The sequence below is a fragment of the Urtica dioica genome, chromosome 10, assembly GCF_054948205.1.
Source record: "Urtica dioica subsp. dioica isolate 48M chromosome 10, U.dioica_male_clone48M_v1_H2, whole genome shotgun sequence".
NCBI classification, from domain to species: domain Eukaryota; kingdom Viridiplantae; phylum Streptophyta; class Magnoliopsida; order Rosales; family Urticaceae; genus Urtica; species Urtica dioica.
In genome coordinates this window covers 572,590-596,164 of record NC_142765.1, presented here as the reverse complement: position 1 = coordinate 596,164, position 23,575 = coordinate 572,590, and the positions used below count along the sequence as shown (strand labels likewise).

The window sequence follows — 23,575 nt, the reverse complement described above, 5'->3', positions numbered from 1 at the left end:
ATACCGAGAGTCTGTGTTTTTTAAAAACTTGTCTCGCCGCGGCGAGTTGATATTCCCGTCGCGGCGTAATGACCTCGCCGCGGCATGGAATATACGTTGCCGCGGCGAGGTTTCTACAACGCTTGTTTAAGCGTTGTAGAAGGTCCCTCGCCGCGGCAGGATTTGTATATCGCCGCGGCGAGATTATCCTGCCACAGCGAGAGTTGTACTCAGCCGCGGCGATGTTGGAGAAATGTAAATGACATTGTATAGAGAAATTTTGAATGAAAAATAACGTTGTCCACAGGAGAATAACATAAAATCCAAAATGAAAATACATTATCTAAATGTTCAATATCAAACAAAAATAGGATCTATATCCTTACGAAGTAGATGTGAAACATCGTCATCATTAAAATCATCCACCTCTTGATCAATTGGCGGTAATCCTGATGTGAACGGAGGAATGCTAGACATGTCTTCGTCTTCTTCTTCGTTACCGTTTCTCGCTTTCATATGAACCACTAACGATAACTCTGGATTTGCTGGATCCGAAACATAAAACACTTGACTTGCTTGCGAAGCCAAAATAAATGAATCATTCTCGTAGCCAATCCGTCTAAAGTCGACAATTGTAACTCCTTCATTATCAACTTTAACGTGATTATTGTCTGCCCATTTGCACTTGAATAATGCGACTCGCAACCCGCAATAATCAAGTTCCCAAATATCTTCAATGTATCCGTAATACTTCATAAAAGCATGTTTTGGATTCTTATCTTTTGCCGACGAAACATGTAAAGCTTCAGCAAACAATGTAACACCGCTATTTTGTACGGGATGCTTGTTGTCTCGTTCCCTTGTGTAAAATGTAAAACCATTAACAGACCAAGCAGTGTACCTTGTAACCATTGAGGACGGCCCGCCAGATAGTTTACTCAACGTAGATGAATGTCCTGCCTCTATAAATATGCGTTTTCCAAGCCAGTTTTGAAACAAACGGTTGTGCTCTTCTTGCAACCATTTTTCATTTCTACCCTTCTTTGGATTATTCACTCTCAACTCATTCAAATGAATATCCACAAATGGCTTGACCTCGGAAACGTTGTGTAGCACATGGAGACTTGCTTGCTCCCATTCTTTTCGGTTGACGATCGAATAAGTACCTATAATGAAACAAATACTTAAAAATAATGTTCATATATAATTTAAATAAACAAATAAAGTGTTAAAAAAATACCTTTAGATAGAGCTTTTGAATCAAAATTGGTATTCTTGGGTAACCCAATTTCGTCTGTTTTAGCTAAATACTCAGAACAAAACTCAACCGACTCTTCTGCTATGTAATTTTCAACTATGCTTCCTTCCGGCCTATTGTAGTTCTTCACGTAGCTTTTCAACACTTTCATATAACGTTCGATTGGATACATCCACCGTAAAAACACGGGCCCTCCTAATTTCACTTCACGTACCAAGTGGGCGGTTAAGTGGATCATTATGTCGAAAAACGAAGGTGGAAAGATCTTTTCGAGCAAGCACAGAGTTTTCACCAATTCTGACTGCATTAAATCCAATCGAGTTGGATCGATGACCTTCGAGCAAATCGAGTTAAAGAATACACATATCTTTGATATTGCAAACCTCACATCTTTTGGCACAATTCCTCGCAAAGCAAGAGGCAACATTTGTTGTAGCAGCACATGACAGTCGTGCGTCTTCATTCCAGTAAGTCTCAAATCTTTCAAAGACACGAACCTCTTATAGTTTGACGAATGACCTTCGGGGACTTTAATAGAAGCAAACCAGTTACACAATTTCTTTTTCTCCTTTCGATCTAGAGTGTACTTTGCCGGTGGTAATTTTGTTTTTTTCCCACCCCCCTCCTCGGGATGCAAAATGCTTCTTATATTCATCTCTTTGAGATCCAATCGAGATTGTATTCCGTCTTTCGATTTATTTGGATCATCAAGAAGTGTACCAATAAGCGATTCGCAAACATTTTTCTCGATGTGCATAACATCCAGACGATGCCGGACGTAGTGTGTCTTCCAATAAGGAAGGTCGTAGAAAATCGATTTCTTCTTCCAAGGATTCTCTTTGAACGATTCTTTAGTACTAGCACTCCGCTTTCTTTTCCCAAGCACTTCATTGACGTTTTTAACCATCTCATAGACATCTTCACCAGACAAAATTCTACGAGGGGGTCGTTCTTCTGAATTTCCATCAAACGCTTGTTTCAATCTTCTATACGAGTGATCTCTTGGTAAGAATCTTCTATGACCCAGAAAAACAGTTTTCTTACCATGCTTCAAACAGATGGAAGATGTGTCTTTCATGCAAATCGGACAACCAATCGAGCATTTCACAGAGTATCCTGACAAGTTTCCATAGGCCGGAAAATCGTTAATAGTCCACATTAACATTGCCCTTAAGTTGAACGAATCTCCACGGTAAGCGTCTTTAACTTCCATCCCTGTCTCCCATAACATCTTCAAATCATCGACCAACGGTGCCAAATAGACATCAATATCATTTCCTGGTTGATTCGGTCCTGAAATCAAAAGCGTTAACATCAAGAACTTTCTCTTCATACATAGCTTTGGAGGGAGATTGTAGTTCACAAGTATAACCGGCCAAACACTGTATTTACTGCTCATCATGCTGAACGGGTTCATTCCATCAGAAGCTAGACCAAGGCGCAAATTTCGAGTATCAACACTGAAATCCTTATACTCTAAATCGAATGATTTCCACTGTGCAGCATCAGCAGGATGTCTCAACATACCATCATCGATACGCTTTTCGGAGTGCCAAACCATGTTCTTCGCGTGTTTGACACTATTAAACATTCGACGAAAGCGCGGCATTGGAGGAATGTACCATAACGACTGAAATATATTTAACGAAAATCAGTAATAAATAATGAATATGAGCTACATGTATTTCCTAATCAAGTGATGAAAATGTACGTACCTTAACTGGAACTCCTTTAACCCCGTTACATGGAATTTTACCCTTCTTCCACCGTGACTCTTTGCACCTCGGACATTCATCTAGATCTTCATACTCGTGTCTATATAAAACACAATCATTTGGGCACGCATGGAATTTCTCGTACTTCATGCCTAATGTACCCAAAGTCTTCTTTGCTTCATACATACTTAAAGGTACTTTATTGTCTTTCGGAAATGCTTCTTTCAGTGTTTCCAACAATAGAGTAAAACTAGTGTTAGTCCAACCCCCCGACGCCTTCAAATGAAATAATGTAACTAAAAATGACAACTTCGAATAGCTTGTACACCCTTCATATAATGGTGTCTCCGCATCATTCATCATGGACTCAAACAATTCCGGTCGCTCAACAAAATCGTCCTCCAAATCATTCATCATTCCGCACATATCATCAATATCATCTTCAACATCATCCTCATTTGCCGTAGAACGAAAAACCTCACCATGGTAGAACCATCTTTGATACGAGGTCATTATTCCATATGCAAACAAATGGGTCCGAACGACATCAATCGAAAAATGTCTATGATTTCCACATTTAATACAAGGACTACGAATAGATTTCAAATCTACCATGTTCTCTCTAGCAAAATCACAAAACTCATCTACACCTTTCCGATATATCTCATTCAATCTATTCTCCCACATCCACTTTCACATATTCATAGAAAAACCCTAATTATACAAAAAATTGGCAATTCTAATTAGTAAACTATCAAGAGAACAACAATTAGAACAAGTTAAAGAAGAACTTACAAGATTTGAATGTGTAGATGAGACTAGTAAACGAGGACGCTCTAGAATGAGGATATGAGAATTTTTTCGAGTGAGGTTATGAGAGAGTTCAAAGTGAAAAAGACCAGAAATGAGAATTTATATCACCAGTCTCGTGTCACTCGCCGCGGCGAAATTTCTACTTCGCCGCGGCGAGGTACAAATCCCGCCGCGGCAGGAGTCCTGCGCCGCGGCGGGAAAACGTCGTCGCCGCGGCGAAACTCTTACCGAGAGCACCATGTTTCAGACATATAGTCTCGCCGCGGCATCATTCATTTTACGCCGCGGCGAATGTATTCCTCGTCGCGGCGGGAATTCTCTTTCGCCGCGGCGAGGCTTCTACAACGCTTATCTAAGCGTTGTAGAAAGGTGTCGCCGCGGCGGAAATTGTATACTGCCGCGGCGAGGACATATAGGGTTACCTCGCCGCGGCGATGTTACATTTTCGCCGCGGCGAGACTTTTCTGGGTAACTCTCGCCGCAGCGAGAATTTGGTTTCGCCGCGGCGAGGCTCCTACAACGCTTACTGTAAGCGTTGTAGAATCATCTCGCCGCGGCGAGCTCCTACAACGCTTAGAATAAGCGTTGTAGGAGCGTCTTAAAATCTGAAAATTTCAAATTTTTTTAACTACCCGCCCATTTCATATCTATACTTAGCGTTTTTTTCCCTCATTTTTCCTTCTCATTTCTTCTCATCTCCACTACTCATCTCTCTCGTCCCTCTCTCTCTCTCCGCCACTCTCTTGCCGCCCCGCCCCTCTCTCCCCACCACTCTCTCTCTCTCGGCCCTTCTCTCTCTCTCCGTCCCTCGCCTCGCTGAGCCACCGCGCCCTCGCCCCGCGCGTTCTCTCCCTATCTCCGACCCTCACCTCCCTCTCCTCGCCGTGCGCCCACGCCGCCCTCTCGCTGAGTCCCCTCCCTCACCTCGCCGTGCGCCCACGCCGCCCTCCGGTCTCACCTCGCTCGTGCCCACCCTCGCCGCGCGCGCGCCCTCACCTCGCCACCTTCTCTTCGCCGCCCTTGTGCTCGTCCAACTCCGGGTAATGTTTTTGAACATTTTTACATGGACTTATTTAGTGTGAATTCGATATTGATTTGAAATTAGGAGATATTGTATTGGATTTGAGTTTATTGAATTGAAGTTTGATATTGATTTGATTTGAGAAATATATTTGATAGTAGATTGAATTGGGATTGAAATTGTGTTTTTGTTTAGAATCGGATTGGATTTGAGTTTATATTGTGATTGGAGTTGAGTTTATATTTGATTTTTGTTACATTTGAGTTGAAATTTTGATTACATTTGAGTTGAAAATTGAAATTATGATTTGAATTTTGTTTATTAGATTCAATGTCGTCCACTACTACTACTTCTAGCGGTAGTGGTAAAAGAAAAATTAGAAGACAACTAGCGCTTAACTCCGATGAACAAGGAAAACGAAGAAACACTCTTATGGGTCGGGTTAATAAGGCTAAAACACTTGGTAAAAAAATCCCGGTACAATTTGATGATAAAGGGCAACCAATCGGTAAAGAGGGTGATGAGTTGTCGAGTTACTTTGGCGTGTTAGCAAGAGAACACGTTCCACTTTCGATGCGTGATTGGAGATGTAAAGACAACACCCAAATTAAAGAACGGATTTGGAACGAAATGCAAGAAGGATTTACGATTCCTATCGAACAAAAACACGATTGCCTTATGAGAGTCGGAGAAGCCGCAAGGTTATTTCGTCATGAGATATACAACGATCTACTCAAAGACATAATCAACGAACCAATCGCCTTAAAGAGACCGGCTTGTATTTTGAAATACTATACAAGTATCACCGAAGAAGATTGGATAGCATTTGTTGAGTATAGACGAACCGAAATGTTCAAACAAACATCGGAACATGGGAAATCAAATATCGGAAAAAGTGTGTACAAATCTCGAACGGGCCGAAATGGATATCGAAAGCTTGATCAAGAAAAGGTTAGATTCATTTTTTTCTTTTAGTTATTTCAAATGTTGCAATTATTTTTTAATTTATTATATAATTACTTCTTACTAGCATGACGAAACGGGGGAATGGCCTACGAAAGAGGAACTTTGGATTGACTTGCGAATGAAAGACGTAGATAACTACAAGGATGAGAAAGACAAATTGATGGGAGAAAAAATCGTAAGTTCTTTACCTTTGTTATAACAATTAACCTTGTAATTTTATTTTCAAATAATTTTATGTGTAGAAAACGTTATCACAACAAGCATCGCAAGGGACATGGTTGCCGGAATCGGGAAAGAGTGTTTTGCAAGAAGCTTTGGGAACGTCGCGAGTTTGCGGTCAATCCAAACACACGTCGCGTTTTAAGTACTTTGTTCCTCCAATGCCCAACGAAGAAGTAATGAAGATGCGTCGGGAAATGAGCGAGTTAAAGTCTTTGGTGATGAAGGCATTCGGTGGAAATGGTAGCATTAATGTCGAGTCGCCTAGTGTCGAGCAAGTGAAAGAGAATCTCAACGCGAATGTTGTTGATGATAAACAGATGGCAAATGTTGAAGAACACGTCAATGAAGCGGTCTCTTTAGGTATGTTTAATTTTTTTTTATCTATTTATTAAAGATAAATGTTTTGGTATTAAGTTATTGATAAAATTCTTGATTCGCTTAGAACACGACGATGTTGATGATCGTCCGAAGATCGATCCTATCATTGTTGATGATCGTCCGAAGATCGATCCTATTGTTGTGGAAAAACCCAATAGTGTTCGTGCTAGTTGCTCTTTGAATCCAACCACGCCGGTGACACCGAGTTCGGATGAAAGCGTCGAGTGTCTTCTTTTCATTGATGACACCGAGTTCGGAAGCACAATTCATGTTGCAAATGGGCGAGCGTACATGAATGGAGGCGTAGTTCATTTCTCACCTTTTGAGGAAGGAAATTTACGCGTGGCCGTTTTGGGGGTTTTGATTAAAAAAGTAAAATTACCAATTCCCACCGAAGAAGCTCAAACCGTTGAAGATGCTATAGGCGGGTTTGTCTCGTGGCCGAAGAGACTCATGGAAATGGACTCGGGAATAGAGAGTCGCGGTCCGGTTGTCAAACAACTCTCAAAGCTCGGTTTTGAGAGTGAAGCTAGCATCGATGATGCTAAGAAGATTCCGTACAAGGTGATTAATCCCAAGTATCGATTGCTCGCTCAACAAAGTAATGTTACCGGAATGGGATGTGATTATGGTCAATGTTAGTCCAAGTCTCGCGGCTATCCCGATTCCGGTGTCATTTGAAGACATTTCCGATTTTTTGCAATACTTGGAAATTGGCGCGGGGAGCATAACGGTTTATATGGAGTAAGAGTTTTCTTTATATGCGTTTTTTAATATCAATATTCAATATTTAGTGTTTTGATCAACTAAATATTTGTTTGTCATAGCTATCTACGCTCGAGGCTAGAAAAGGCGAAGAAGACTCGAAATTTTTGTTTTATAAATCCAAGCTTAAGTTCGTACATCGCAAATGACGACGAGGAGGCTTATTTGTCAAAACGAGTCAAGGACGTTGGAAACGTGGTACGAGATTGCGAATTTGGTGAATTAGTTTTGATGCCGTATAACAAAGGTGCGCATTGGATACTCGTTGTCCTCGACCTTTGGAGAAATAGCGCTATGTTCTTTGACCCGTTGAGAAATAAAATCCCAATCGATTTAAATCGATTGATAAAAAGGTAATATTTTGATTTCTTAAATAATTTTTATTATAAATCGTTCTAGATGTTTTTTCTCTTATAATCTCCGTGTTATATAGGGTTCTTGTTGATTTCAAGCTCGAGCATCAAAACGCCCATAGTAACGGGCAATCAACGTACATCAAGGCTTGGGACGCTCCGAGACAAACGGGAAACACGGAATGCGGGTATTTTGTGATTTCTTATATGCGTGATATAGTCGTAGGAGGTGTAGGAAAATTAAAAAAATAAGAAATCCTATACAAAAGAGGATTTAGAGAGAGTTAGGGAAGAATGGGTAACTTATGTACAAACATTTATTAACTGTGATGATGATTAGCTAGTTTTTTTGAAGATGTATATATTAGATTTTGAATGTTTTGAAGATGAATGTATATATTAGATATTTTTTGTATTGAAGATTATTTTCAGGTGCTAGTATCGTGTAAAAACAGATTCTGGATTGAAAATAAATGATTCTCGCCGCGGCGAACTATACTTCTCGCCGCGGCGAGACAAGATACCGAGAGCAGGCAAATTAGAAATCTTAGTCTCGCCGCGGCGAGATTTTTTCTTCGCCGCGGCGAGTTTTTAAAAAAAAATTCATCGCCTTCCTACAACGCATAATATCCGTTGTAGAATCATCTCGCCGCGGCTAAGATTTGACGTCGCCGCGGCGAATTTCTCGCCGCGGCGAAGTGGATTATTCGCCGCGGCGAGTTGATTCTACAACGCTTCAATATCCGTTGTAGAAGGTTCTCGCCGCGGCTCGGAACGTACCTCGCCGCGGCAAATACCTCGCCGCGGCGAAGTATATTTCTCGCCGCGGCGACGTGCTTCTACAACGGATTGAAGATCCGTTGTAGAATATGTCGCCGCGGCGAGAAATATACTTCGCCGCGGCGAGATGTTTGAAAATATTTAAAAATTACACAATGGATTCTAACCGTTGTAGAAGCTTCTACAACGCTTAAGAATCCGTTGTAGAAGCTTAGTTTCTACAACGGATTATTAAGCGTTGTAGAAAGCTGTTGTATTCTACAACGAATTTTTAAGCGTTGTAGAACCTTCTACAACGCAGGATTCTACAACGCTTAAGAAGCGTTGTAGAATCATTCTACAACTATTTTTAAGCGTTGTAGAATCCTATTTTTGTAGTAGTGCCATCCGCTTGTAGGAATGTTGTAATTGCCGACAAAAATATAAAACTTGTGATAATACTTTACGAGAAAGCATTATTTCGAATCCTAATCAACGAGAAAAAGCCATACACTTGGTTGTAGTAGCGTGGAAGCACAAGTTCGTTATCACAAGTCACAACCACTACCCAAATAACAAAATTATAATTGCTGGTCAGAAATCTTTCATCGCCCAATAAATGACAAATTGTATCTTGAAGATATCGGCTGTGTACATTTGAATAGCTTCCATTGAAAATGATATTCAACTAATTGAGATGAAATCCATTAATGTGCCCTTGGTTTTACTATTGGGCTATAAAGTTAAAGCAAACTTTAGTTGTGGACTACATGTGGCAAGTTAGGCATTTTTTTTTTAGGCAAATGATAAAAACGTGTTGATTTCAGGGATACAATATTCAAAATATGACCAAACACTTTTTATACGGTTGGTTGGTTGTGTTACTAATTAATACTAATTTGAAAATAAACGAATTTATCGTCAAATTATCACCATTGCACGTTTGCACTTCATAGCTAATCTCGGATTAACGGTTCAGAAGTTGCCAAATCACCCACATAACTATAAATGAGACCAATTACTAAGATACAAATACGACCACACATGATTCACCTTAATCCGTTTTTTTTTAAATAATAATAATAATGGAAAATAAAATCCGAAATGATGTAGTTATCAAATTAGAAGTTCGCTATATAAAGTGGATTGCAAATCAATTACTAATAATAAATGAGATACAATGATTGATATTATCGACCATCCCGCTCGTACTCCAAACCTTGCCGTGAAAACTCAGATGAATGTGAGTCTGTAATAACAGCGCATCGACAGAATCAGGGCATCCGAGCTGAAGATTTGGAAAGATCTGCGGCCATAGATTTGACAGAGAACGTACGTATTCATCGGTTCCGTTCCCATCCACTTTTGGCTCCAACTGAGATCATGACCAAAGATACATAAGAGTGCATGGGATTAAAAGGAGCAGAAAATGCAAGTTGAATGTGAGATTATAATGTATTCTAATAAACTATATCAGCAAGAATGCACAAACACTCACCATTATCCAAGAGATCCGGAAGTTTGAATCTCGACAGCTTTCTTCCATCAGTTCCGTTCCGATCCGCTTCTGGCTCCAACTGAGTGACGTTACTGATCATGACCAGAGATATGTAAGAGTGAATGGAATTAACTATATCAGCAAGAATACACAAAGCCTACATACCCGATAGAGCTCTGTCATATCGTAACCACTGATGACAACATCCACGTGGCAATCTTGACAGGATTAAGCCGTACACAATCAGCATCTAAAAAAAAAATTGTTTCTTTACAGTTGAAGCTGAAATATCAACTAGATCTGTTTATTACCATTTAAGACATTTAACACACAGTACCTTCACAATGTTGAACCTCATTACCATTTGTCCAAACTTCAATCGGCACATATCTTCATTCTCTTGTGTCCAAAACCTCTCAACCACTTCTGATTAGTTGGCAAATCTTACAAATCCTCTGCAAATTACCCGTTTAAACACAAAGCCGAAATGAAGATCTCTAGGACATGCCAGATGTGATACGAATGAGTTACTTAAATTGATATATTTGCACCTTTGGAGAGTGGATTTTGTGAGCCAATGAGAGGAGTGTGAAGCACAGATGGATGAAGAGTCATTGAACTGCCTCCTTTGGAGAGATCTTTTGCATAAAATACAGAATGATTGGAAGCCCAAAAGAGAAATTTTAACACAAGGACAATAACAAGATATGTAAGTTGTACAAATTCAAGCTCATATTTCATCCAAGAGAAAGATAAAGAGTTCAAATACCACACACATATGAAAATCTCAGCTGAATTTGAGTTTCCTTGAAATAAAAATATTTATGTATATCAATATAAGAAAAAACATTCTTAAGTTCGTTCTTGATGTGAGCAGGGATTCTTGAGGCAAGTAACAATACAAATAAGTTTAATACACTATGTGTTCAGAGTCATGTATATATGTTCATCGGCCATGAAAACAAAAATTAAAAAATAGAAGAAGAAGGCATACACAATCATCTTGGTGCCATTGCAGCAACACCGGGCATGAAACTCGACAGCTTTCTTTCTTCTAGTTCTTCTGAGTTAACCGTGATGCTTTATAAAAAAAAAAAAAAAATTAAAAACCCACGGTTAACAGGCTTAACCGTTTAACTGTTTTTCCCTCCTTTAGTATGCTCAGAGTCTCGAGTTACAACTTGTTTTAAATAAGCCAATGTACTTTACCTGTGATCCAAAAGAGCAAAGGCTATGGTATGTAAATGTTCACAGAATAGACCATATAAAACGACAGTGCTGAGCGTCAAATTGATGACAGTCTCTGACCATAATGAAGCCGTACACAATCATTACCATGTCTGTTCCTACAAATAGCTAACCATCAAAGAAGACAATTCTTTAAAAATAAGACAGTAATTTGAGAAGAGATCGCAACAATGAATAAAAAGGACATGGTGAGTCAAGGACCACAGCATTATAGTAAAATCAATGTAGTAATAATACCATGTACATATTTTTATCAGAAAAACAAAAAGCAAAATAAAATGTCATTTCACCTTCAAAGAATAATGACGGTTGAAGCAATATATTTCCGGGCCCGAGAGAATGATTAGAACTATGATTCCATTATTGCCGCGTCAGCATAGAGCTGGGTAAATGACCTGCTTCAGAATTAAGTTGATGGCATTCTCTGAAGCACTAGACATTATGATTAATTACAAATCCACGAGGGTAGTCCACGTACACAATTATTTTCTTGCAATATTCGGATGAAAAGTTTCACTCTCAACAACTTTCTTCAATCAACAAGTTTTGGATCCAACTACCTGATCGCCAAAGATAAAGAGTGGACAATGGAATTAAAAAGGAGAAAATATATTTTCCATTTAGAACACATCATTCAAGATGAGATATTTGAATGATTTTCCTCACCTTTGATTAGTACTTAAACCTGTCAGAAAAGCGATCGCAATCGGGTCGGAGAAACTAAGCACATGTTGAAGATGAGCCAGATATTACGATACAAAAGACCTTATTTTTTGCAACAATGGTGGGAAAGCATACCCATTCTCACAAAACTGCTTGTTCACAAAGAAAACAAAATCAGCACTTCCCTCTAATGATTTCTAACTCATAGAAAACCATACAAAACACCATAAGTTTCTTTTCTTCTGTCTTAATAATTCACTTTACTCACAATTCAAAAAAGTTCCTTGTAAAATAAAGATCTATGATCTACATGGTCGTACACTCAAATGATTTTCAAATTTTGATCCGCCACTTCACAACCTAAAACATTATGCTAGTTTCTCAGCAACTACAGAACCTGAACTTCAGAAAACCAAAATCAATGAATTCCGCAAGAGAAACAATTTCGAAAATTTCAATTGCCGAGTCCAATTCAAAAATCAGTCTTTACAAAAGAAACCTAGGTAAAAGTACAATGGTCGTAACAGTAAACCCAGTTTCTAAGCTCTTAAACCTAACGTTTTACTATCGCAGTCCTTCAATTCCTAGAGCAAACACTCCAAATTCGAGAATCACAATTCAAATCGATTCCACAAACCTTATATTTAGTCAAGAGAATCATGGGCACGAGGGCTCTCCATATACTGCGAATATCTTACCGGTAGGAAACCGTTTACCGGAGAGGAACCCGATAAAAAATGTAGGAACCCGAGGGATATTCAGACCAATATTTTAAAATAATAAAAATAGTTTTCAAAGTTTTCATATTTTGCAAAACTAAATTACTTTGATTACAACACGTACGACAAAATATAAAACACAAAGTTCAAACTAAGATAAAATTCAACATAAAGTACCATAAAGTCAAACCTTGATTACAGCACGTACGACAAAATATAAAGCAAACTAATTAGTAATTAATTATACGTGGAGTGCCTTGAATGTCTCGTCACTCGTGAATGAAGAATCGGTCGACGGCTTTGGCCAACCTCTTGATCCCGGAGTGCGATCTTCTTGGATCAGAGGACCCCGAAGATCCACCGGGACCTTCGTCTATTTCTTCGTCAGAGTCCCCTAGACTTTTTTGAAGGTCAGCTCGCATAGACTCACACAAACTCTCACGTTCCTTCTTCTTTTGAGAGCGTACGTAGAGTAACTCTTGCATTTCCTCCTGTACTTCATGAGGAACCTTGTCGCACATCTTCACACTGTTTGTCTTCTCTATGTTCGCCAAGTGATTTTTCACACGAGTGATTCCACCACCGCTAATGATGTACCCGCAAAATTTGCATTTGCTTGCATTCGGTCATCCTTCGACGGGCTCGCAATACTTGTATGCCGGGTCGGACGCCATACTTCATAATCATAATCATTTCAATTCCACATATTCACAAATCACCATAACAATCATCAAATTAATTTCAATTCAATATAACCATCACAATAATTATCAAATTCATTTTAATCAACATTTCAAGTAATTCAACTTAATCATGACAATAATCATCAATTCATAATCTAATGAAGATTAATTCAACATTTCAAGACCATCATCATGACAATAATCAAATAATCTCGAAATTAATTAAAATTCTACAATATCATCACAATAATCATCAATTCATATGACAAAAATCAACATAACCACCACAATAATCATCAAATTAATTGTAATCAACATTTTAATTCAACTTCATCATGACAATCAACTAATCTCGAAATTAATTAAAATTTAACAATATCATCACAATAATCATCAATTTATAAGTAAAAATTGAAAAAAAAATCCTAAAAAATGAAAAACTCCGATGATACATCTCGGGTTCCCCGGGATCTGGACAAAAATGGCTTCGGCTGGGCGGGATCCGGCGGGACGCAGACCAGATATGAAGGAATTCGCGGGATCTGGCCGGGATTTGAGCAAATGATGAAGAGACAAAACGGGATCCGATCGGGACGGGATGCATTGATTTCTTCTTCGGGAGATGAGGGTTAACATATTATTTAAAAAAAACGGCACCCGGTCCGGGGATTCCGGTCCGGTTCGACCGGGATTCGACCGGGTTTGGTTCACGGGACCAGTTTCTACAAGTCCCGTCCCGGTCCCCTCCGGTTCACGGGATCCCGACCGGAACACGGTCGGAACCCCCGGGAAGTCGAACCTTGCCAAAGACGAGGTTCCAATTATCTTCATTCACATATGGAATTAAAAAAAAAAAATTCCACGGTGGAAAAGCGTAGGTTGGTTATTGTATGAGCCCAGTGTGAAAGCAAAAAAGATGCACGAAGACAAAGGGTTCTTTATAGAATAAATAGATATACACATGGTTAAAAATACAATAACTATTAGATGCGACATGTCGCACCTAATACCTTTCTGTACCCAATATGTTAATTTGTAGTAGTGGTTTGATTATAAATATTATAGAAATAGTTACGCAAATACACCGTTAGATGATGATGATAACTCCATGAATACCTTACCTTTCATATATATCTCATTTTCTAATTTTCACCTAATTTATCCTTATTTTAAATAAAAGTTGTAAACAGAGATTCCAAACAAGACTTGTAGAAAAGATCAAGAAAGCAACGCTCCTCCAACCAAGCCATTTCTATCACTTCCACATATCAAGATTTCACTATATTACAAAAGGTATAGAATCAAAATAAGACAATACTTTCCTAAAAAAAAAAAAGGTAAGTTCGTAATTATAGACTGATTAATTTTAGTCCAAAGTTGCCTTTAATTAGCAAACTACCATAACAATAAAAATAAAAATAAAAGAATTATAGAACTATATACAATATATAGAAAAAAAAAAAAAAAAAAAAAAAACAAACAAACTCACAAGGAGACTACGTTGTTCCACAGAAGATGATTTCTTGAATTCTGTAACAAAAGAAAAAAAAAACAAAAAAAAAACACGACAGTTGTAAATAGTGAGCAAAGTTGTAACACGAGAGTTGAATGAAAGATGAGATTCCAAACTTGTAGAAAAGAATAAAGCAACGCTCCTCCAACCAACTCAACCATTTCTATCACTTACACAGATCAAGGTTTCTCTATTTCACAAAAGATGTAGAATCAAAGTATGATATGACAGTATTCATAGAGTAACTAATAAGATTCCAAAGTGGCCTTTTTACACGATTTTCATGTACCTTTCTCTGATTTTGAACACCAAAGATTGCTTCAAAGATGTATAAATTTGTTTACTAACCTACTAATTCACTCAGACGAAACTGAATTCACTCATACGAAACTGAAAGCCAGTGTTACGAGGTTCCATATATATAATACATATTTTCAAATAATATCATTTTTTTTTTCATTCATAGTTATCTAATTTTATATATCAAAGTCAACGTATGATGATAACTATGTTAAGACGTCCTTAGATAATTTAAAAAAAGATTTTTTTTTTTGGGTACAAAGTATCCCATTCAAATTAAGTGTTTAGCAAAATAGTCAAAATTTCATAAATTAGTGCGTTTTAACCACTTATAATGTAAACATATTAATATACCCTTAATTATTTTGAAAATAATTAATTTAAGAGTCCAAAATTTCAATCCACTCCACTTTCTGTATACCAATTAAATTCAAAAAATTTAAGCGCGCCTCATGCTTTCAAAAAATTTAATCCAGAAAAAAGAAAAAAAGAAGAAGAAGAAGAAGATACTGATGGCAGTGGTGATGGCGATCGATGCCGACTTTCAATCTCCGATGGTGATCTAGAGACCGTCTAACCCTAGAAATCCCTCTCTCCGACCTCAATTCCCAAATTGTGGCTACCACATCGGAGATCAACGACAGAGATCGATGTCGACGGCAGCAACAAATCATAAGCTTCGCATTGACGCCACGAAGGTGAAACCCTCCGTTGGCAAAAACCTCTTCCGATCTGTCAAAAGCCACCACACTCCGACCGAAACTCCAAACAATCATCGCCTCCTTTTGTAACTCCGTCTAGAATTTTGGCGTTGGAGAGCTTGACCTCGGCGGCGAACTGAAGCATCGAAAGCGAAATCGTATTCGTTTGCAAAGTCTTCTCTGGGAGGAAGGCAAGTGCGATTTTCTTTGGAGTGCTTAGCGATGTGAGGGTAATTTTGGAGGTTTTAAAATTTTGGGTTATTTTTCCTCAATTTTATAAAGTTGGGCTATTCTTTCAAATCCAAACTTTAAAATGACAAAATAGCTGCATCGCTCTTTAAAAAAAAAATTAAAAAAAAAATTATTAATGGAAAGATCATTAAGACCCAATTCGATGATTATAATGAAATTGAGCTACATTCATGTACAACTCCAATTATCCAAGAGATCCGGAAGTTTGAATCTCGACAGCGTTCGTCCATCAGTTCCGTTCCGATCCACTTCTGGCTCCAACTGAGTGACGTTACTGATCATGACCAGAGATATGTTTTTATAACTCCATTCTCTTATGTTATTTGACATGTTTTCCGGTTCTAAAATCAATGTTATGATACAGTGCGGATCAGTACGGGAGTCGCTTTATTCAGCAGAAACTTGAAACCGCCACTCTTGAGGAGAAGAACATGGTCTTTAATGAAATTATGCCTCAGGGCCTGTCGCTAATGACTGATGTTTTTGGTAATTATGTGATTCAGAAGGTACTTTTATTTATCTCTAGCACAAAAAGGCACGTGGAACAATGCAAACTATCTGATATCGACTTATCTTAGATACTGACAAGTTACATTGACTTAGTTTTTTGAGCATGGAACTGCATCGCAAACAAGAGAACTGGCTGAGCAACTCACTGGGCATGTTCTGACCCTAAGCCTTCAAATGTATGGTTGTCGTGTTATCCAGAACGTGTGTATACACATTCTAGTTGCTTATTCATACATGTTGCTTTGTTGCATCACTTGCTATGTGATACCAATCTTTGTCATCTCATATATTTGGATTATTTTATACATCCTTAATTTTATTGGAGAACATACTAAATTTCATCAGAATTATTCGGATATCATGAGATGAATACATTTAAGGGTAACACCAACGCCTTTTAGTGTTGCCTTTCTCCTTAATTAATTTTTTTTTTTTATATAATTTGAATTCAATGAATTACGATGTATTACAATTAATTGAATGAATTAGATAACTTACGATGAAATTCAAAAAAATTAATATTTTTTAAATGAATACTTATTTTATTTCTTCATGCCTTCATCGGATATTGTCGAGTTTGTCATCAACATGAGCTTCTGGACTCTTCGTGATTGTTCTTTGGTGTTCATAGTCGTAGTCATCGCCACCATTGTCTTCACTGTTGATTGATTGACAATGGATATGTGTAATTTTATTTTTATTTTATTTATTTTCTCTTGTTTTTATATTTTAATAATATATGATATCTGACTTCTATACGACCGAATCTTTGATAAGTGTGATTTTTAATTTCATTATTTGGATTTACATCATAGATCTAAGATATGATTATTTTCTTTGGGCACGGATCAAAAGGTCTCCTAGATGTAATCGACAATATTTAGCGGTATATATTATTTGAAAAGATTAACCAACCTCATTGTTCAATTTATTTTAAAGAATTTAATTTTGGGCAAACTAGCAACGTAGCCATTTTGAAACGTGGTTTTTAAGATCTAGCCCACGTTTGGTAAATTTTGTAATCTAGCCATTTACTGAAATTTACGACTATGAAATATCGAATATACCCTTATGTGGTTTAAATAAGAAAAACTAAACACTAGCCAACGTTTCAACCAACCCATTTAAAAAAGTCAACTTCGTGAATTAAGAAATCTATAATAGGTGCTTGAGATTGAAATTTGAAATATTTGGAATGCAGTAATGAAACGTAATCTGCAAATATAATATAGAAAATAAAATAAAAATTGATTATATCAATAAACATAGAATTAGACATGTAAAAGTGGAAAACAATTATTAGTCTAATTTTTTTTACAATAAACCAAAATAAATATTTTTTTTAATCTCATATTGCATTTTTTTTCCTGGGTTTTTGAGATGATTATGTTCTATATCTGTTGATGTATTTTTTGAATTTTTCTTAAGTTTTTTTGAATTTTTAGTTCGGTAGAATGGAAACAGTTCATAGTTAATGTGTGTTAATTTTTGTTAATTTATAAACTACTAACTTTATTTTTGTAAATTTTAGTTTATTTTCTTTACCAAACTTATCTCTTTCAACTTTATCAAATGCATAATATTTCATAATGAGAACACGAAGATTGTAAAGCATAAATATTGAATATGAAAAACAAATAAATAAACATCATATATTTTTTACCCAAAAAAAAATTTATTAAGAAGATGATAATAATACACAGACAACAACGATAAATACAAAATAATGTCAAGGATGTACAACAAATACACGAAAATAAGCTAAAATAATATCATCCATACCAAAAAAATAGCCAATTTATCATGACAACATTCAAACATTCCAATATTCCAATTATACCCTTAGGTTAAGACTATATTGTTATCAGACTCATTATCAGAAGACAGCCACCTCATCATAAATAAGAGAAACATGCATATTTGAATGCAATGAGTCATATAAAAAGTTAATTATATATTCCATATAACCACTATCTAACTGAATCAGACAAAGAAACCCATTGTTACAGCCTAATGTCACCACAATTCCCAAATCAAGTCCAAAAAGCTCTGCATTTTTTTTCCCAATTAGGTCCCCCCCTATATTTAAACTTTTTTTTTTTTTGTTGTTGTTGCCAAAGTTCACTAAAGTCATTCTCACCTTTTCAATGATCAAAGTAGTAGTTTTCTTGATCGAAAGTAACATCCAATATAAAAAAAATGGTTTACAGCAAAATAGCAAAGCAACTATTTCGTGGGTGAAATTGATGTGCTCAAATTGTGAAGTATAAAATGACATTCCACAACAGTGAGAGAGAGAGAGAGAGACTGTAAATGCTTGTATTATGCTTTCTAAGTTGATTCCCCTTGATTCTATGTGATATTAAAAAATAAAGGTAAAAATGACTCTTTTATGTGTTAGGGAGGACCACTCTGCTATCTATAATTAATATATATTCGCCTTAACTTTGTTACACATTATAATTATTATTTAATTATTTATTCATTATCTTTAAAATGTGGAACTATTATTCAGAGAATATAATATATCACTCCAACTATTATTTGCTGCGCCGTCCATCAATAGAATTCACACCGTCACACTAGGAAAATGGTCTCAACTATAATAATTTTGATAATTTAGACAAAAATGGTAACAACTATATTTTAGGACACTTATACTAGTAACTGTAAACATAAAAATATATAGTTGTAATAAAGTGTAAACTTACAAGTCTACAATTAACAACAATTGTAGATATATAAGTCTATAGTTACTAGTAAAAATATCCAAAAACATAATTACTAGTATTTTGGTCAAATTTATCAAAATTGCTACTAGTTGAGGCCATTTTTCCATCGCACTTGTGAATTTTTTATTTTATTTTATATATGGCAGTGTAGCAAAATAGCCAAAATGAAACTATGAAATTTGTTTTTAGCATACGTTTCACAATTTTTAGGGAAATAATCAACAGGTTTATGTGGCAATAATAAATTCTGATTTGCCCTTATTTATTAACAAATTCGTAATTTTCTCTCTCCTACTTTTTTCCTACACTTTTTTTTTACATAAAAACTTCAAAAAAACCATATCTATCTCATATGAACTCGAAATTGAGTGATTCCAAATCTTACGGATACGTGACGCTGAGATCTTCAAAAATAGATCCATGGTGTTTGATGAAAAATCATGTTTAATACCATAGATGTAGAAAAATCACGTTACTAACTTAAATATGGAAATAACTGAAATTTTTTGAAATTATAAAAAAAATAAATGGAAACGTAAATATGATGCATTAAACGTAAATTTTCATCAAACACAATGGGTCTATTTTTGAAGATTTCAACGCCACGAATTCGTAGGATCTGAAATCACTCGATTTCGAGTTTGTATGAGAGAGATACGAATTTTTGAAGTTTTAATGCAAAAAAATTATTTGAAAAAAATAGGAGAGAGAAAGTGACTAATTTGTTAATAAATAAGGGCAAATCAGACCTCAATTATTGTCACATAAGCCATTTGGCTATATGCCTAAAAATTGTCAAACGTAGGCTAGATCCAAAATCACATATTGAAAGTGGCCTAATTAGTTGCAAATCTCTATATATATGAGTTTGCAACTCTTTTTTTATTCTCAATATATTTTACCTATCTAAATTTCTCACATCTTATGCTCATTTCCACTTAAAACATTTAATAACTACATTCATATTTCGTACTCATATGTTTCTATTCCTTCATATTTTTGGATTATTTTATACATCCTTAATTTTATTGAGAACATATTAAATTTCATGATTTATTCGGATGTCATGAGATGAATACATTTAAGGGTAACACCAACGCCTTTTAGTGTTGTGTTTCTCCTTAATTAATTTTTGTTTTTATAATTTGAATTCAATGAATTACGATGTATTACAATTAATTAAATGAATTAGATAATTTACGATGAAATTCAAAAAAATTCATATTTTTTTAAATGTAGAAAATGTTTTTTGTTTCTTCGTGTCTTCATCGGATATTGTCGAGTTTGTCATCAACATGAGCTTCTAGACTCTTTGTGATTGTTCTCTTCGTGATTGTTCTTTGCTGTTCATAGTCGTAGTCATCGCCACCATTGTCTTCACTGTTGATTGACAATGGATATGTGTATTTTTATTTTTATTTTATTTATTTTTCTCTTGTTTTTATGTTTTAATAATATATGAGATCTGACTTCTATACGACCGAATGTTGGATAAGTGTGATTTTTTATTTCATTATTTGGATTTACATCATAGACCTAAGATATGATTATTTTCTTTGGGCACGGATCAAAAGGTATCCTAGCTAGACGTAATCGACAATATGTAGCGTTACATATTATTTGAATGAAACATAAGAGTCTTTTTGTCCGAAAAAGAGAAACGATTACTAGTGAAATGTTTTGAAAATATGAGTGAAATATGAAAAATGACCCATGTTTTAAGTTAGTTATGAAATTTTACCTTTTTTCATTAACTTCAATTTATTGCATATAAGTATATTTATATGAAAAGTCCATATATAAAATAAAATGGATATTCTTTTTATGTGATGACATATATGGGTATCAAGGGAAATATATAGGTGAATCGTATTTTTTTTTGTGCGTAAACTATAGGTGAATCAATTATGAGTTATGACTACACAATATTCTTTAAATAAATAAATTCACTTTGGTAACAATTCCTTCAAAGTAGGAAAAAGATAACAAATAACTAATCGATTTCCAAAATCTGATTTCCATCCAAATCAAGTACGTAACTTTAGCAAATACGTTAGCATGTTACTTTCTTGTCGTTGATTCTTTTCTAATAATTCAGATATCCATTTCTAAATTTACAAAATTCTCATCAATTTCACCCAAACTGATTTCACCTCTCTCTCTCTCTCTCTCTCTCTCTCTCTCTCTCTCTCTCTCTCTCTCTCTCTCTCTCTCTCTCTCTCTCCAATTAGGCACGTCACAACTAATTCAATACCAACTCACCCCATGTAAAAAAGAAAGAAAAAAATACCAACTCACTTCAGTAATTAATGTTAATATTCATTTTTTTTAAATTGTCTTAAGTTAATTGACCATACCTATTTAAAAATATAACTGAATTAAAAATTTTAAAAATAACAAAATGAAGAACAACCTGTTGAAATTTTAGAAAGGATAGAACTTTCCATCGCTGCCGCGCTCATTACCCATCTCATGTAAGGCTGGAGTGGAGTCTTCTAGAAGTTGGTCTTCTCGAGTTGGTTCGACTGCAACTCATTCTTGTGGAGGTGGGACTTTTGCACCTCTGTCTTGTGGAGTTGGGACTTCTGCAGGTTCAGCTTTTGCACAACCACTCTCGACTGTGTTCGGAGTTGAACCACACACGCAGTGTCTTTTCTTCGCCCAACGGTAAAATATCCAAAACCAGGGAGAATTTCCTTGTATCCGATTTCTGTTTCCGAATGTGCAAATAACAAGCCAAACTCATGTCAGAGTCAATCGTTACAGGTTTTACCGCTCCTTCAGTTTCGTATTTAACATTCAACCTATGTATTTCTGGATTCAACTTCCCCTCCGAACCCGCAAACAATAATTTCATAATATCTTCGTAGTTTATCGTCGGCGGTATGAGCAATGCATGTGTAACACCGGCTTGGTAATAGTCGTCTCTGAGCCATACACCGCTATGCTTGACGAACGTAAAAATATCTCCTTTCATAACTGCACATCAAAAATCTCAGACACGACATGTCACTACCGTTTAACATGTCAGTAATCGCTACATATCACTAATACATGCATATTTCACTAATTAGGTAACATGTCCCTAAATCTTCAAATCATTGACTTAAGTATATATCACTAATCAACTTACATGTCACTGCATCTTCAAATAGTTTCTTGTACATGTCACTAATAAACTTACATGTCATTACATCTTCAAATAATTCATTCTTGTACATGTTACTAATATATAATGATGTCACTAATCAACAAACATGTCACTAAACCTAAAACAATTAACTACTGGTACATGACAGTGTCACTAATCAAGAAACATGTCAATAAACTTAAAACAAGTAACTACATGTACATGTCACTAATATACTATGATTTCACTAATCACCTAATCACCTAAGCATTCTACAACGCTCTTTATAAGCGTTGTAGAATAGAGTCGCCGCGGCGATGGTCATCTCTCGCCGCGGCGAGACTATGTCGCCGCGGCTGGAAATATACTCCGCCGCGGCGAGAAGGATACCGTGGCCTAGCAGTTTTTTATGAAACTTCCTCGCCGCGGCGATGAAGGACTCCCGCCGCGGCGAGAGGATCCTACAACGGTTACCATATCCGTTGTAGGATCTTCTCACCGCGGCGAAGACATATTCTCGCCGCGGCGAGGTTTTTAGGTTTTCACTATATAAACCCATTTTCAGTTTTTTTTCTCATTCTCCTCAAAATACAAACGCGAGACAAACTATTTCGGCCGAGTCTGTCTTCATTTTCTCTTCCAAATTCCCTCGCCACGTCCTCGCCGCCCCGATTTCTCGCCGTCGCCTTGTCCTCGCCGCCATTCTCGCTCGCCACATCCTCACCGCCATTCTCGCTCGCCACGTCCTCGCCGCCCAACTCTCTCGCGCATCTCTCTCTCTCACCGCCTCTCACTCTCTTTTTAAAGGTATGATTTTCTAAGTTTTTAAGGTGGTTATTGATTTAATTTCGTGTTGTTGATATGGATTTCGGGTTTTTGAATATGGATTTCATGTTATTTCCCCGAGTTGCATGTTGTGGTTATTGATTTAACAAAATTAGGGTTATTGATTTAAGGTGGTTATTGATTTAACAAAATTAGGGTTTTTTATATTATTATGAATGAATTTGAGTTAGAATTTGTGTTAGAATGAATTTGAGTTAGAATTTGTGTTAGAATGAATTTGAGACGTTAGAATTTGTGTTAGAATGAATTAGAGTTAGAATTTATGTTTAAATGAAGTTGGAATTGATATAGAATTTGTGATTGTTGTGACATTGTTAGTATTTAAAATGGTTATGTTGATTGTAGATGTCGAGATTGAATTTTTTATGATTATGCTTTGTGAAGGTGAAAAATGGTTCGAACAAAAAATCCGGCGGGCGCCACGGCTCCGAGCACTTCCAAAGGTCCTAGTAAAAGTAAAAGTAAGCGAGCTCGTCAATCGTCCCCTGAAGCAGATTATAACACGAGTATCTTCACCAGCAAGGCCGCGGAGGATCGTTACGACAAAATCT

The 23,575-nt window shown here is 36.3% G+C and overlaps 1 protein-coding gene across 3 annotated transcripts; it reads right to left on the bottom strand.

Moving 5' to 3' along the window:
• Window positions 1-9,251: 9,251 nt before the first annotated feature.
• LOC149382817 (uncharacterized) lies at window positions 9,252-12,323 on the bottom strand. Of its 3 annotated transcripts, XM_089629550.1 has the most exons (11): window positions 12,276-12,323; window positions 11,642-11,787; window positions 11,454-11,535; window positions 11,266-11,370; window positions 10,937-11,083; window positions 10,722-10,807; window positions 10,279-10,365; window positions 10,065-10,182; window positions 9,893-9,977; window positions 9,728-9,819; window positions 9,252-9,604 (listed from the first exon to the last, which is right to left on the bottom strand). In XM_089629550.1, the coding sequence occupies exons 8-11, from the start codon at window positions 10,113-10,115 to the stop codon at window positions 9,383-9,385; spliced, it is 450 nt and encodes a 149-aa protein (XP_089485676.1). In that variant the 5' UTR covers window positions 10,116-10,182; window positions 10,279-10,365; window positions 10,722-10,807; window positions 10,937-11,083; window positions 11,266-11,370; window positions 11,454-11,535; window positions 11,642-11,787; window positions 12,276-12,323; the 3' UTR covers window positions 9,252-9,382. The 3 variants fall into 3 exon arrangements, with proteins under 3 accessions (XP_089485676.1, XP_089485678.1, XP_089485677.1); XM_089629552.1 differs by having other exon boundaries at window positions 10,937-11,073; window positions 11,266-11,535; XM_089629551.1 differs by lacking the exon at window positions 10,722-10,807 and having other exon boundaries at window positions 11,266-11,535.
• Between the last annotated feature and the right edge of the window lie 11,252 nt (window positions 12,324-23,575).

Excerpts from the sequence above, each read along its gene's own strand:
- LOC149382817 (XM_089629551.1), bottom strand. The coding sequence starts at position 10,115 with ATGTGCCGATTGAAGTTTGGACAAATGGTAATGAGGTTCAACATTGTG. Across the intron at positions 9,820-9,892 it reads ATATGACAGAGCTCTATCGG|TAACGTCACTCAGTTGGAGC; the intron begins GTATGTAGGCTT and ends GGTCATGATCAG. Across the intron at positions 9,605-9,727 it reads TCCGGATCTCTTGGATAATG|TTGGAGCCAAAAGTGGATGG; the intron begins GTGAGTGTTTGT and ends TCATGATCTCAG.